The following is a 13,483-nucleotide window of genomic DNA, read 5'->3' as shown; positions in this document are numbered from 1 at the left end:
GTACAGGTGACACTGAACTAGCTGTATCTCCTGCAAATAGTGAAGGGCAAAACCTCATCTCGGTTAGTCTGTGTGCCAGTGCCACTGGCCTCCAAGGTTTTGTTTGCAGTACACACAAATGAGGTTTCAATGGACAACAAAATCTCCCCTGGACACGCCAGGTCCCAAAGCAGCCACTAATGCATCACCTGCAGTGGGGCTGCTGGGTGGTGAAAGGGAAGGACAACAAAAAGAGTGCTGGAGAAGGAGAAGACGTTCAGCAGAAGGCAAAAAACATCATGCAAGTAGAGCCAAGAGAGAGAAAAGGAAAGGGAAACTAACATCAAACTCAACAGAATTATAGAAAAACAACCCAACATTCTCAAGCCATATGTCCAGTGATTAAGAAGATCATTTCTAAAGACTGCAAAGCCTCTATTCTTTGGAGGTCTGCCTTTCTGATGAGTCAGAGTAGCTGACACAGACAGTGCTTGGTACCAAGATTTTATTACTCCTGTAGGTACAAGATTTTTCCTGTGCAGGCCCCTTGGCAGCACAGGGGCTGCCATGCCTGTGCTGTTAGGGCTATTGGCAGTCGCTGCCTGCCCCAACACGTGGCTTCCTGCTCCCCTAGAGAAGAGCTCTCTGGCCATGACCTTGTCTGCTCCATGGATGCAGACACATCAAAAGCACTGATGGAAACAGTGTAGCAGAGAGGAAGCTTCCATCTGGCAGTCATAGAGTGCCAACATCCCACAGTGATGAGCAACATGCAGAAAGGTGGAATTTTTCTCTCCTATCTTCCTTCAATTTTATTTTAATATGCAGATGACTACTACACAAATACTCACAAATATCTACAGCAGCTGCTATCATCATGGTGGGTGAGACTTTATTGCGGCTTTTCAGTATTTAAAGGGGTCCTATAAGAAAGATGGGGATGAACTTTTTAGAAGAGCTTTGTTGTGGCAGGACATGGGATGGTGGTCTGAAACGGGAAGATATTTAGACAAGGATAAGGATATTTAGGCAAGGCATAGGATATTTAGACAAGTTTTAAGGAAGAAATGTTTTACAGTGAGGGTGGTGAAACACTAGCCTAGGTTGTCTAGGTGGCAGATGACCCATCCCTGGAAACATTCAAGGTCAGACAGAACTGGACTTTGAGAACCTACTCTAACTGCAAATGTGTCTGCTGACTGCAGGGGAGTTGGACTAGATGACCACTGAAGGTCCTTTCCACCTCAAACCATTCCATGACTCTATGCCAGCCACCCTCTGAGATAGGACACCATACTCTAGCGATCACTAATTTGGATTCAATATGGTGTCAAGAGTAGCTTTATCTTGAAACCTGCAGTACCTGCACATTCCTGAAGGAAGGATGATAGGGAACTTGGGAGTCCTGGTTTTCTTGCATCTAATACCTACAGAGTGGAAATTCAATCTCCATTGTAGCCAGTAGAAATTTCCCCAGGAGTTCAACAGCTCCAGAGTGGTCTAAACAGGTTTTTGTCTCCTTGGCCTCTGGCTATAAACACATATAGGGAAGAACAATAAAGAATCCAGGAAGTGAGGTACTATTTTCTTCTATACTAGAGAAAAAAAGTAAACAGTTACTCGATTTGGGATGTTCAACGCTTTTGTAAAATAAAGAGGAACAGTGACAAGGTGTTGGTCAGGCAGGGCAGAAATTCTCCTGAGGACAGCAATATGAAAAACACAAGAAAAGAAGTATCTCTGAAAACAGGAGGACTAAAAAGCTGCATTCCATCAGGCAAAGAAGAAATCAGGAAAAAAAATGATTTATGAAGTTTCCTCTCTTCTTTTGCTTCAGTATACATTAATCAGGGCTCCTGTCTCAATTTGGGACCTTGATGAAGATGAGGTGAAACCAAATATGTTTAACGATGTCTGAAATGAGGCATGAAATTGAACCATTGTTTGATTCTGTGTTGCCTTTGCTCTCATAAGCGAGGCTGCTCTTTAAGCCTGGGTGGTACATCAGCACTCACTGGGAGACTGCTGGAGGGAAATAAAGTTTGCTTTTATATACAGCTCTTTTTCTCCCTTTTTAATGCTTAACACTGTCCCATTTATTTGTATACATCATTTGAATCTGCTGCATAGATGACAAAGCTTAGTAAGTAGGATAAGTTGCCCAGGACAAAACAAATGTCACTATTTCATAACCTGGTAGTAAAACTGGAGAAAAGAAAGAATATAAAGAAACAAACAAACAAAAAAAAACAGAGAAAAGATCTGACTGCACTGGAAAATGCTGGAATTAAGTTATTTAAAGTAAATGAGTTTTGATTCCTTTAAAATACTACTGTGATAAAAAGGCTTAAAATAGGCGACTTACACTCTAGCAATTAAGTTTACATGCATCTGCCTCAGTTAAGAGTTTTAAAGACACGTGACAGGTGTGGAGTTGGTCTGTAGATGTTTCTTAATAGTTTCTTAAATCATTTTATGTCAACCTCAGTACTCGGGTTGACAGCAGTATGATGGGAGGAATAGCACTGTAATGGGAGCTCTAACAGGAATCAGAAAGGGATGTATCTGGAATTGCCATCCTTCGCACTGGAAAAGCAAGCAACACTTGGTATTTTTAAAGGAGTTGTGGGGAAAAAGAGATGAGGACAGAGGAGTTCAGAGGATGGGAGCAGACTTGTGGCTTTCTGCTGTGGTGGCCTGCAATTCTGTGAAGGGACAGTAAGGCTTATGTAAGAAGGATGCACATAAGGAGTAAAAATCATTCCTGCAAATACTTTGCTCTCACCTTTTTCACCATAAGAAATGCTGATCTCACCACAGGCTACCAGAAGAAAGCTCATCTTGATTTCTGTTTCCATTTGAACCTTTTTGGAAAGAATGGGTGATCCACAGGGATCTGGAAAAATCTCTCAAGAGGGAAGGACTACCTGCATCTCCATGATTTCTGCAACCACATGACTGACTCAAGAGCTAGGCAAGTGCCAGTTTAGTTTCTGCACCTTGAATTCTGTGGGAGGGCACCTCTAGAGCTTCACATTCTCATAGCCAGATAATTTACTTCTGTTTCAGCCTCAATTCACTCATGGCTAGCTGGCAGCCATTTGTGCTGTGACTAGCAGCAAACCTGCCCACTTTTGATTATTTTCTAGCTATTAACAGAAGATGGCTACTGGTTGATTTGGTCCACATATTCAAGTCTAAAGATTATCTAAATCCACCCTCCCTGCCACAGGCAGGAGCACCCCCTACTAAACCAAGCTGCTCAAGGCCCCATCCAACCTGCCTTTGAACACTTCCAGCCTCCACAACTTCTCTAGGCAACCTGTTTCAGGGCCTCACCACTCTCATGGGGAAGAATTTCCTCCTAATGCCTTATCTCAATCTAGCTTCTTCCATTCTGAAGCAGTCCTGAATCAAATTTGCCTACAAGCACAGGTCTCCTGTTTCTGGCTGAATAACAAGGGAGAGATGTGCACAATTTAGTTCCCTGTATAAATCCACACAGGATTGGTTTCTGGCCTGTTAGAAAAACAGCCTGAAAGAATAAATGTGGTAGAGCTTTGGATAAAAGTAGCAGCAGCCATGTCAACTGTTTGGAAATGTCTTCAAAGGGGCTTTCTATCCTAGCTTAGCCACAGGGCACACAACTCAGGGATGAGCATCAAAAAGGTAAGAAATACAAGTTACATTCACCTTGGCTTGCATTTTGTGTGTACATATTTTTGTTAACTGAGTACATACACACACACATTTTAATATATATTCTTCCCTCTGGAAAACCCTGCATACTTATGCATGCAAATGCAGCCAGTTTTCCCATGGATCACAGCAGTTAAATTTGTAGAACTCCAGTACTGCATGTTTGCATGCAAATGAAAGGAAAACAGAGAGACACAGCAGGAACTGGCATCTTCCATACAAACGCTGTGCTGGGTGTATTAACAAATGAACAGCACACTCCCAAGGGAGCTGAAGCCCATGGACCAGAAGTTCACTTCCTTGCCAAGTCATTTCAAATACTTCCCTAGCTGTTCTTGCTGCAAAGAGCACACAGATACATTTGATGTCCAATCAAATCTCCTCAGTAAACAGTTTGCATTCTATTTTTAGGAAGAAATGAACACTAGAGAAACAAACAGGAGATGAAAAATGAGTTATTCCCTCCTCAATGGCAGTGGAGCAGGCCTGGGCCTTTGATTAGCTGCTGTAAGAGAAGTTCAATGTATCAAAAGGCTATATTATGGTTGTAATTAATTCATAACAATGGGTTTGAACAGTTACCCAGAGCAATGGCAGTCACAACTGACTGTAGTGAAGCAATTCCAGCAGTAATTTGCATGCATAGTTTATAAAGGTCCTAGGACTCCTTTAAACTTATTTCTTTTGATTACAAACAGCTGCTGTACAACAGCATGTTCAGTTTTTCCAGCTACACTTCCAAAAACCCACCACATTCATAGCATAAGGTGAACTAAGTTACACTCCAAACGCAGGCTTTGTGGATGATTTTAACAAATCATCACCCAATTGATTTTTAAGAATTCTAAATGTATCAATGCAGAAAAAACTAAGTACCCCCAAACTTACTGGAAAATTTCCCAAGCACGTTCCCTTATCCCAACTTTCCTTCAGTGGCAAGCCTGATGGATTTCAGCAAGGCTTGGTGAGTCAGTGGCACGGCAATTGTACACAAAATTACCAGTGCTAAGCCTCCACTTTGCCCACTGTCCTTTCCTCAGAAGAGGGCTGCTCCCAAAAGGACCAGTCCTCAGCACAAGCACAACATAATGCTTGGACTTGATGATCTTAAAGATCGTTTCCAAGTGAAGCAATTCTGTGAGTCTACAATTGAAACAGACCCACTGCAACTCAGAAGCTTTTTGAAACATCCCCTGAGATGTCAGAATACAAACATTTGCTATTGAAGCCAAAAGTTGGGAAGCTCCTGTTTGCACTATGATTTGAAAGTTAATGTGATATTAAGCTCCACATAAACTAAACCTTAACAGGAAGATGCAAGTATCAATATTAAAGCACAAAATCCTGTCTGTCTGAGCAGGGGGTGGAGGAAAAGTTGCATTTCTTTGCAGCTTTTGATCTTGAAAATTAAGCAGCACAGTAACAGTGGCTTCAGCATCTTATCCAAATAGATGGTAAATACTGTTTAGGTGGCAGGCTCTTAAAAAATGCTGGCATCTCTGCTGAGGAAGTTTTTCTTCCATTAACAGTTTCTATGAGATCAGTGACTTTTAGGCAGCACAAGGCACTGCTTCAGCATGAGCACAGACATCAGACTGCGACCCTACATCCCTGCTTCCTTTGAAAGTGATACACCTAACCCACACTTCAGCAGAATATCAGGTTAACACTTCAAGGGGCTCATAGAATGTACAGGGCAGATCCTCAGCTAGTAAACAGATTCAGAAGCTGAGTGAAAGAGAGTCTTTTTGTCCTGTGCAAACATATATGATTTCAGAAATCATTCCCATCTCAGAAAATGAGGGGATAAGGAAAAAAAAAAAATCAAAAGAGGATTTTCAAATAAAACAGTAACAATGCTCCAGTTTTGGTCAATCAAAGCACTTTAAAAGTTGGCTTTTAAATGGTAAGATAGGTTCACTTGTTAGAAAGCATTGCCTGAACATGAAAGATCTTTTTTATTTAAAAAAAAAGTCAACAGGGACATTTTAACTATCTCAGATCTCTCTTTCCTCTGCTTTTCTTTTTTTCTGAGTTGAGCCATAGATCAAAACAGACTGTGTTGTAAAAGCCTTTTTGAAGACGAGCCAGGTTTCTTTTTTGACAGCTCCCTCTCCCAGAAATTCACAACAAATTGATGACTAGTTCTACTGACTCAACTTCCCTGTGATATTTTCCCCCAATTTATAGCTGAGGACAATCTTCCTCAAGAGTCAGCCATGAGCAAGCCAAAAACCTCCAAGTAATTTAAATTACATTCTATGAACAGTAGGGATTATCGTTGTTGCCAGCAGGAAGAGATGTTCTTTCCTGGAAAGCCATGACCAAGTTTCCAATGAGACCTTCATGCTGAGGAATCTAGACCTCACACTTCAATCAATGGGTAGATCTTCTTCAAGGCTTTTCTTGGACTGTGTGCTTCAAAATTAATTAAGCAGTTTTTCAAATAACCTTTCCCCAAATTTCAAAGCTTCCAAAAGAAGAAAGTAGATGCAGATAATAAAGGACAGCGTCTCCAGGCTTTCTGACTGAGGAAAGTGACATGGACAGTGGAATTGAGGCCTCTCAGCAAGTTTGCTGACAACACCAAGCTGGGTGGTGTGGCTGACATGCTGGAGGGAAGGGATCCATCCAGAGGGACCTTGAAAGGCTGGAGAGGTGGGCCCAAGCCAAACTCATGAAGTTCAACAAAGTCCTGCATCTGGGTCAAGGCAATCCCCAGCACAAATACAGGCTGGGCAGTGACTGGCTTGAGAGCAGCCCTGAGGAGAGGGACTTGAGGGTGCTGGTGGACAAGAAGCTCAATATGAGCCAGCAGTGTGCTCTTGCAGCCCAGAAAGCAACCAGAGCCGGGGCTGCATCAAGAGAAGTGTGGCCAGCAGGTCAAGGGAAGTGATCCTCTCCCTCTGCTCTGGTGACACCCCACCTGGAATACTGTGTCCAGTTCTGGAGCCCCTATTACAGGAGGGATATGGATGTGCTAGAACATGTCCAGTGAAGGGCCACAAGTATAATCAGAGGGCTGGAGCACCTCTCCTGTGAGGAGAGACTGACAGTGTTGGCGCTGTTCAGTCTGGAGAGGCTCTGAGGTGACCTGATTGTGGCCTACAAGAAAGCTGGGGAGGGACTTTTTATCGTGTCAGGTAGTGGTAGGGCTCAGGGGAATGGAACAAAACTAGAAATGGGTAGATTCAGACTGGATATTAGGAAGAATTCTTCAGCATGAGGGTCATGAGACTCTGGAATGGGTTGCCCAGGGAGGTGGTGAAAGCCTCATTGCTGGAGGTCTTTAAGGCCTGGCTAGATGAGGCTGTAGACAGTCTGATCTAGTGTGAGGTGTCCCTGTTCATGGCAGGGGGTTTGGAATTAGATGATCCTTGTGGTCCCTTCCAACCCTGACAGATTCTATGATTCTGTGTTGAAGGAGCACCAAGTTGAGAGCACTCCTCACAGAGCACAAGGTTGAAGGGGTGCTACAGCTCATAAGAGGGTCAGTGCTGTGCCTAAGTTAATAATCCCATTTGATGATGTTATGAAGAATGTAGAGACATCAGAGAAGCTTGAAAGAAAGCCTAATGTTCAGCAGGGCCTATGCATATAATGAGCTACTAAACCTCACTAGAAATAAGGTCAGTGTCTAGCCAAAGAACTGTACACCACTGCCTGCTGTGAGCTAACCAGAATCTTTTAGTTTGTATTATCCTAGATATTAGATAAGTTCAACAGTTAACAGCTGTCTTGGTCCATCTTACAAAGTATTTGCAGCAGGAAGGACACAGGGATGCACACCCTAATCATGCATGAACCCACTTGACTTGCTCTGTATTAGCTTCTGAATGAGGCAGAGAATTACAGAAGGGAAAACCTTGCTCTTGAGGCAAGAATACATATTCATGTGAGAAAACTCAATTCTCCATTTAACTTTGCAGCCCTGAGCATTTCCAAAACAATCTTTTGGTTTACAGTTTTTGATTGTGGATGAACAAATTAAGACATCTAGGCTATACTACAGACTCCAGTGGAAGTCTGCAAGACTTCAAGAGAGATAAGGACCTGCTGGAAACAGTCCAGCAGAGAGCCACGAGGATGAACAGGGGACATAAGCATCACCCCTAAGAAAAGAGACTGAGAAACCTGGGACTGTTTAGTCTGAAGAAGAGAAGACTGAGAGAAGATCTGATCACTGTGTAAAAATATCTGAGGGGTGGGTGTCCAGTGGATGAGGCTAATCTCTTCTCAGTGGTCAGTAGCAATAAGACAAGGAGCAACAGATGCAAATTAGAACACAGAAGGTTTCACCTCAACATGAGCAGAAACTTCTTTACAGTGAGAGTAAAAGAGCCCTGGATCAGGGTGCCCAGAGAAGTTGTGGAGTCTCCTTCTCTGGAGACTTTCAAAACCCACCTGGATGCATTCCTGTGTGAACTACCCTGGATGATCCTGCATGGCAAGGGAGTTGGACTTCATCTCTGGAAGTACCTTCCAACCTCTAAGGTTCTGTGACTTGTAGACATTCAACATTTGCAGTCAGGAAGCATAATCTGGGAGAAGTATCAAACGGATTTTAAAAGACCTTGGGATTTTAAACTTGGATTTGTTATCGCTTCACTCTGCTATTTTTGAGAGAACTCTCCTGGCTAGGGTGATGATCTTATGGGAGATAAAGTTGGTAACACATGGATGGTGCTCAGTGCAGGCCTGCAAATAAGAAGAGGAGTACACCCACAATGGATTCACTATGCACTGAATGTTGATGATAAAACACCATTAAGCAGCTGTCCTGCTAATTAAGACCTGATACTCAAAAGCACTGAAATCTGCAAAGTGCTGACAAGCAGCGCTCAGTCCTAGAGCAATTTTTGCACTCAAGCCCAGCCCTTCTACACACTCCTACATCAGCCTGTCACACAGACCTCAGACTCCTTCAAGGTCCAATTCACGAGCCTGACAACCTCCTCAACACCGTGCCCCAACAGACAGCACTCTTTTGAGAGATTTACCTCCGTTTCGAAATAACAACTGGTAAGTAAATAATGGTCACTGACACTGGACTACTATTAGGCAGAGAACCAAAGCTCTTGCACTAGAATGCCAAAGGAAGGTCTGTGATACTAGAGTACACGTCCTCTAAGATCCATTAAGCATTTGTCAGCTGTACTGCCTCTGGGTACTTCATCCTGTCCTATTTGCTTTTCTTTTTGCCTTTTCTTTTTGCCCTTTTTACTGTTTCATGACACAGGTTTTAGCTGCACAACTCCTTTCAAAATTGGAGGGAAGGGAGGAATGCTGTGGACCTTTAATAAGCCACTGAGTGCTTTAATAATCCCCAACACAAATTATGTCAGGACAGTGTATTTGCTTAGCAGAGCATCTGGTACAGAGGCATGTGTTTAGAGATGGTTTCTGTACCCAAATGAAACTGGGAACAGAACAAATTCCCATTCACTGTAGAGATATCTACAGTTATGTTCCTGGCTGGCATCCAGAAGATCCTCCTGTAAACATTTTCCAGTATGCTGCTGTCCTTAAACTAAATTCCAAGAGATACAGGAATGGACTGTGGTCTGGAGTTCATGATTCACATGTGCTGAAGCAGAAAGGTACATAATTTTTTTTAACCTAAACAAAATTGCTCCAATCATAGAATCAACCACGTTCGAAGAGACCTCCAAGATCATCCAGGCCAACCTAGCACCCAGCCCTGTCCAATCAAGTAGACCATGGCACTAAGTGCCTCATCCAGGCTTTTCTTCAACACCCCCAGGGATGGCGACTCCACCACCTCCCTGGGCAGCCCATTCCAATGCCAATCACTCTCTCTGCCTAGAATTTCCTCCTAACATCCAGCCTAGACCTTCTCTGGCACAACTTGAGACTGTGTCCCCTTGGTCTGTTGCTGGTTGCCTGAGAGAAACAGGTCTCTTGTTGCCTTGTTTTAGCTGTTTTGCTGAAGTGACTTTTGCTTCACCAGAGAAGCAAAATGATGTTTAAAGGGGCATCCACTTGAGTTAAAAAACAAAAACAAAAGAACAACAAACAACCAAAACCAAAATCCCCTTCTTTAAAAAAAATCCCCAAACAGAGCTAAGTGTTTCTGACACCACCACCCTGAAAACAAAATAAACCAGAACAAACTGAAATGAACATGACATACAGAAAAGGAATCAGACTGGGGTGAGGAATGGCCCTGAATTTAGCAGTGATTTAAAAGCTGCAGTTCAAATGTCTGCTCTAGAGATACATGCTGCCAAACCAAGCACTGAAACCTGCTTGGAAAGGAATTATACTAAGTGTTTAATTACTCTATAAAGCACAGATATGCAAAATTCCATATATTCTATACTGCAAAGCTGTGTTTCAGTAGAGAACTAGGAGTCTGGTACATATCTGAGGTCTGTTTGATATACTCTCTAGATGAAAATTAACAGAGAAACTCAACCTCAGGGCTCAATTTACAGATTCTGGTTACTTTTTAGAAAGATTTTTCAGATTAAAACATTAAAAACAAAGCAAATGATAAAAGTAAAAACCAAATAACCACACTGTAGCCCTGGGGCACTGTTGCCTCCTCTTGCTATAAGGATATACAGCGCTTGGTTCCCGCTGCAGATGATCTGCGATGTCCCTTCCATGCTTTATTATGAAGCTGATAAATGACTCGCTAGAAACATGGTGAAAGCTTTTGGAATTCATTGTGCTATGGAAAACAAATTAGAAACTTAACTTGTTGCATGAGGGATTACCCTTCACAGCATGGCCTTTACAATGTGAAACTAATTATTGCTGGGAAGATTTATGGTGTTTACAGTCAAGAATTCAGGGTCAGTTTGACCAAATTCATGTAACTTTAGACCTCAGGCTTGTCTGACTCTAAACAGAATGATGATTTCAACAAATTTAAAGATAAAAATAATCCTTTTTTTTCCCCCACTATCAAATTTCTTTGCAAGAAGCTGGGAAATAGGAGCTAAACAAGTCTAAGCATATTTACTCTGAAAGCCTTTTCTTTCTCAATAGGTAGACAATGCTGCACACCAGAGAAGGTTATGTGTTCAGAAACAGTATGTGTTTTAAGTTCTCCAGTTATTTTCACAAGAACTCATCAGAGTGTTAATGCCTGGAACTCTCCCAGTATTTTCATATGATCATTCAATGATCAAAATGTGTGCTACTGATCTGGAAGTACAGCTGGCTGCACAATGAAGAGGCTGAGCTGCTTATTTGAAGTGGATCACTAGAAGTGACTCAAATTTTAGAGCAATTTTAAAAAGCCAGCATTTAATACATGATATCTAACAGGCCAACCATTTTAGCCTAAATGATAAAGTGGAGCAAATGCTCAAGAGAACAGCAAGTGGTTGGTGTCCCAAGAAATTGTTGCTACTAGTTAAATGTTTAAGCATAGAGCATAGGACTTCCTGTATTACATTTTGTTCTTAAGACATGTCAAATGTTTTCCATCCAGTTTATTGGCCCTTGAAAGTTATCTTTTTTTTTTTTTTTTAATGGCAGAGCTCCTGGATTATGAGCCCAACTTGAACATGCCAGAAACAAGTGTCTTGCACTTCAGAGCATCCTCTGACACCCTGCTGTAGCTGACCTGTTTTGCATTTTCCCCAAGTCCTCTCACATTAAGATAAGCATTTGAGCTTGCACTCAGTTTCAGTGCTCCCTCAGTGTGATTTAAGAATCACAGGATCACAGCATATTAGGGGTTGGAAAGGACCCAAGAAAATCATTGAGTACAACCCCCCTGCCAGAGTAGGACCACACAATCTAGCACAGATCACAGAAGAACGCATCCAGACAAGGCTTGAAAGTCTACAGAGGAGACTCCACAACCTCTCTGGGGAGCCTGTGCCAGTGGTCTGGGACCCTTACAGTAAAGAAGTTCTCCTTTGTGTTGAGGTGGTACCTCCTGTGCTGCAGCTTACATCCACTGCTCCTTGTCCTATCCCAGGGAGCAAGTGAGAAGGGCCTGAATCTCCCTTGAGTGCAGCAAAGCTTAGACTGCTGTACCTGAATCTGCATCCAGTGGAGTATCCTCAGCTTCTGCAAATACACATGGAGTCATGATTGCTGGGTGAATAACAGCAAGGGCATGAGCTAACTGAGCTTTCAGTTGTGCTTCCAGCACGTTAGGAACTTGAGAGTTGCTACTGAGAGCAGATAACATCTGAAGCAAAATGCAGGTGAGTCTACCAATATCAGCTGCACTTTTTTCAGGTGCAATCTCTTACCTCACTGTCATTGATAGAAAGACACATCACTGTTTAAGAAAATCAAATCCCTCTGCTTTATGCCTATCCAGAAGAAATGCAGGAAAGTGAATCTCTCCTACTGAAGAGGTCATACACAGCTAATCCACTTTAATTAAATTGTGTGTCTTATTGCATTTCTCTTTAAAAATACAATTCCCAATGATTTTCTCAGAATAGACCAGCTCATAGACTTAGCAATGGCCTAAATATGACTCCAGCTTTTCCTGTAGTCTCAACCAGGAGTGATACCCATTAAGCAAATAATTTGGAAGAAAGCTGGTCAAATCCAGGATCCAGACTCCAGTGCTAACATAGAAGAGGAGAGGTCTACTGGGGTCTTCCTCTTACATTCCTTAAAGCTGAAAGTCCTAAGTTATAATGTCTTGTTTATCACCAGCAGGATTCCAGGAGCAAACTCTTGACTTCCAGGTTCCTGAGTGAATTTGCAACATTGACAGTATACAGATTCACTCAGAACTCAAGCTACTTGGCAGGTAGCCAAGTGATGCCTCCTTTGTGCTTTTTTATTCAACAATGACTTTAAAATCAGTTAGTTTCAAAAACAAAAATACCAACCAAAAACCAAACAACAAAACCCCATAGGTATTATCTGTTATCCATATTTTCAGCTAATAAGAAACAGAAATTGAGAGGAAATTATTTCTTTTTATAAAGTGGTCCACACAGGGCTGAAAGATGCTCTGTTTTCCCTTTTTCAAGCCCATCCCTCCACCTCTATCAGGCGTACTGTTACTGTACATCCGCAGATTTCAGTAAAAGCAGATCCCTTCCTGGCTTTTGGAATCCTGGTCAGAAGCATGTTCTCAGAATCACACCCATGGCAGATGTGGAAAGACAATAGTACTAGGGTTCAGAATTTAGTTCTCTGTGGACAACACAGCAGAAGACATTAACAGCAACTAACTTTAGTGAGAAGTGTGGAGCAGACAGGAAGGAAAACTCCAGGGATCTGACACTACCTGAGTGATATGAGAAATGAGAGAACAAATAATTTTGTGGTAAGAGGGATAAAAGGAAAAGGTACAATTTGGGGCTTCTAGACACTTTAGGATAAGACAAAGGAGGGCAGGAGTTCTACAGTGGAAGGAGTCTAGACTGGGGAGGGAGGTCTACTACAAAAGAGTTGGTAGAAATGCAATGGCTTGGAGCTTCATCTGCTCAAATGGAAGTGCTGCTTCTCCTCCAGCACACATGTTCTATAGCCTGTGTTTGACGTTGGGGAGTGTGGCTGCCCGGTCCAAAAGAACCTGAGATCTCTAAACTAATAACTGCACCATGACCATAAAAGCTCAGTGGCCCCAGGGACTGAAAGATGAAAGAATTCTTACAGTCTTCCCCATTAGTTGCATTGATGTGTGTGAGTTTTACTGTTAGAAGTATTCTTATTTATATGATTTTATCTCGACTACCATAAGGAGCTGAAGTAATTTACTTGTCTACACAAAAGCCATCACTACTGCAGGTAGACTTTAGCACATACTAAAAACTATCCCAAATTTGGCATAATTTTACAAGAGCTGTTA

At 42.2% G+C, this 13,483-nt stretch overlaps 1 protein-coding gene across 21 annotated transcripts in view; it reads right to left on the bottom strand.

Annotated features, from left to right (window-relative positions):
- The window catches only part of KCNQ1 (potassium voltage-gated channel subfamily Q member 1), a 434,341-nt gene that overhangs the window by 202,952 nt on the left and 217,906 nt on the right, over positions 1-13,483 (bottom strand). Inside the window, exon 14 of one of the 21 annotated variants that reach the window (XM_064163210.1) lies at positions 856-902. The exons of the other annotated variants lie outside the window; for them this stretch is intronic. Coding sequence (XP_064019280.1) covers positions 872-902 — 31 coding nt within the window. The 3' untranslated portion in view covers positions 856-871. Of the gene's footprint in view, positions 1-855; positions 903-13,483 lie in introns of those variants that run through there. 21 annotated transcript variants of the gene reach the window in all.

Source organism: Pogoniulus pusillus, chromosome 24 (assembly GCF_015220805.1).
Source record: "Pogoniulus pusillus isolate bPogPus1 chromosome 24, bPogPus1.pri, whole genome shotgun sequence".
NCBI lineage: Eukaryota > Metazoa > Chordata > Aves > Piciformes > Lybiidae > Pogoniulus > Pogoniulus pusillus.
Note: the sequence above shows the minus strand (reverse complement) of the source record. Positions and strands in the feature narration are given on the sequence as shown.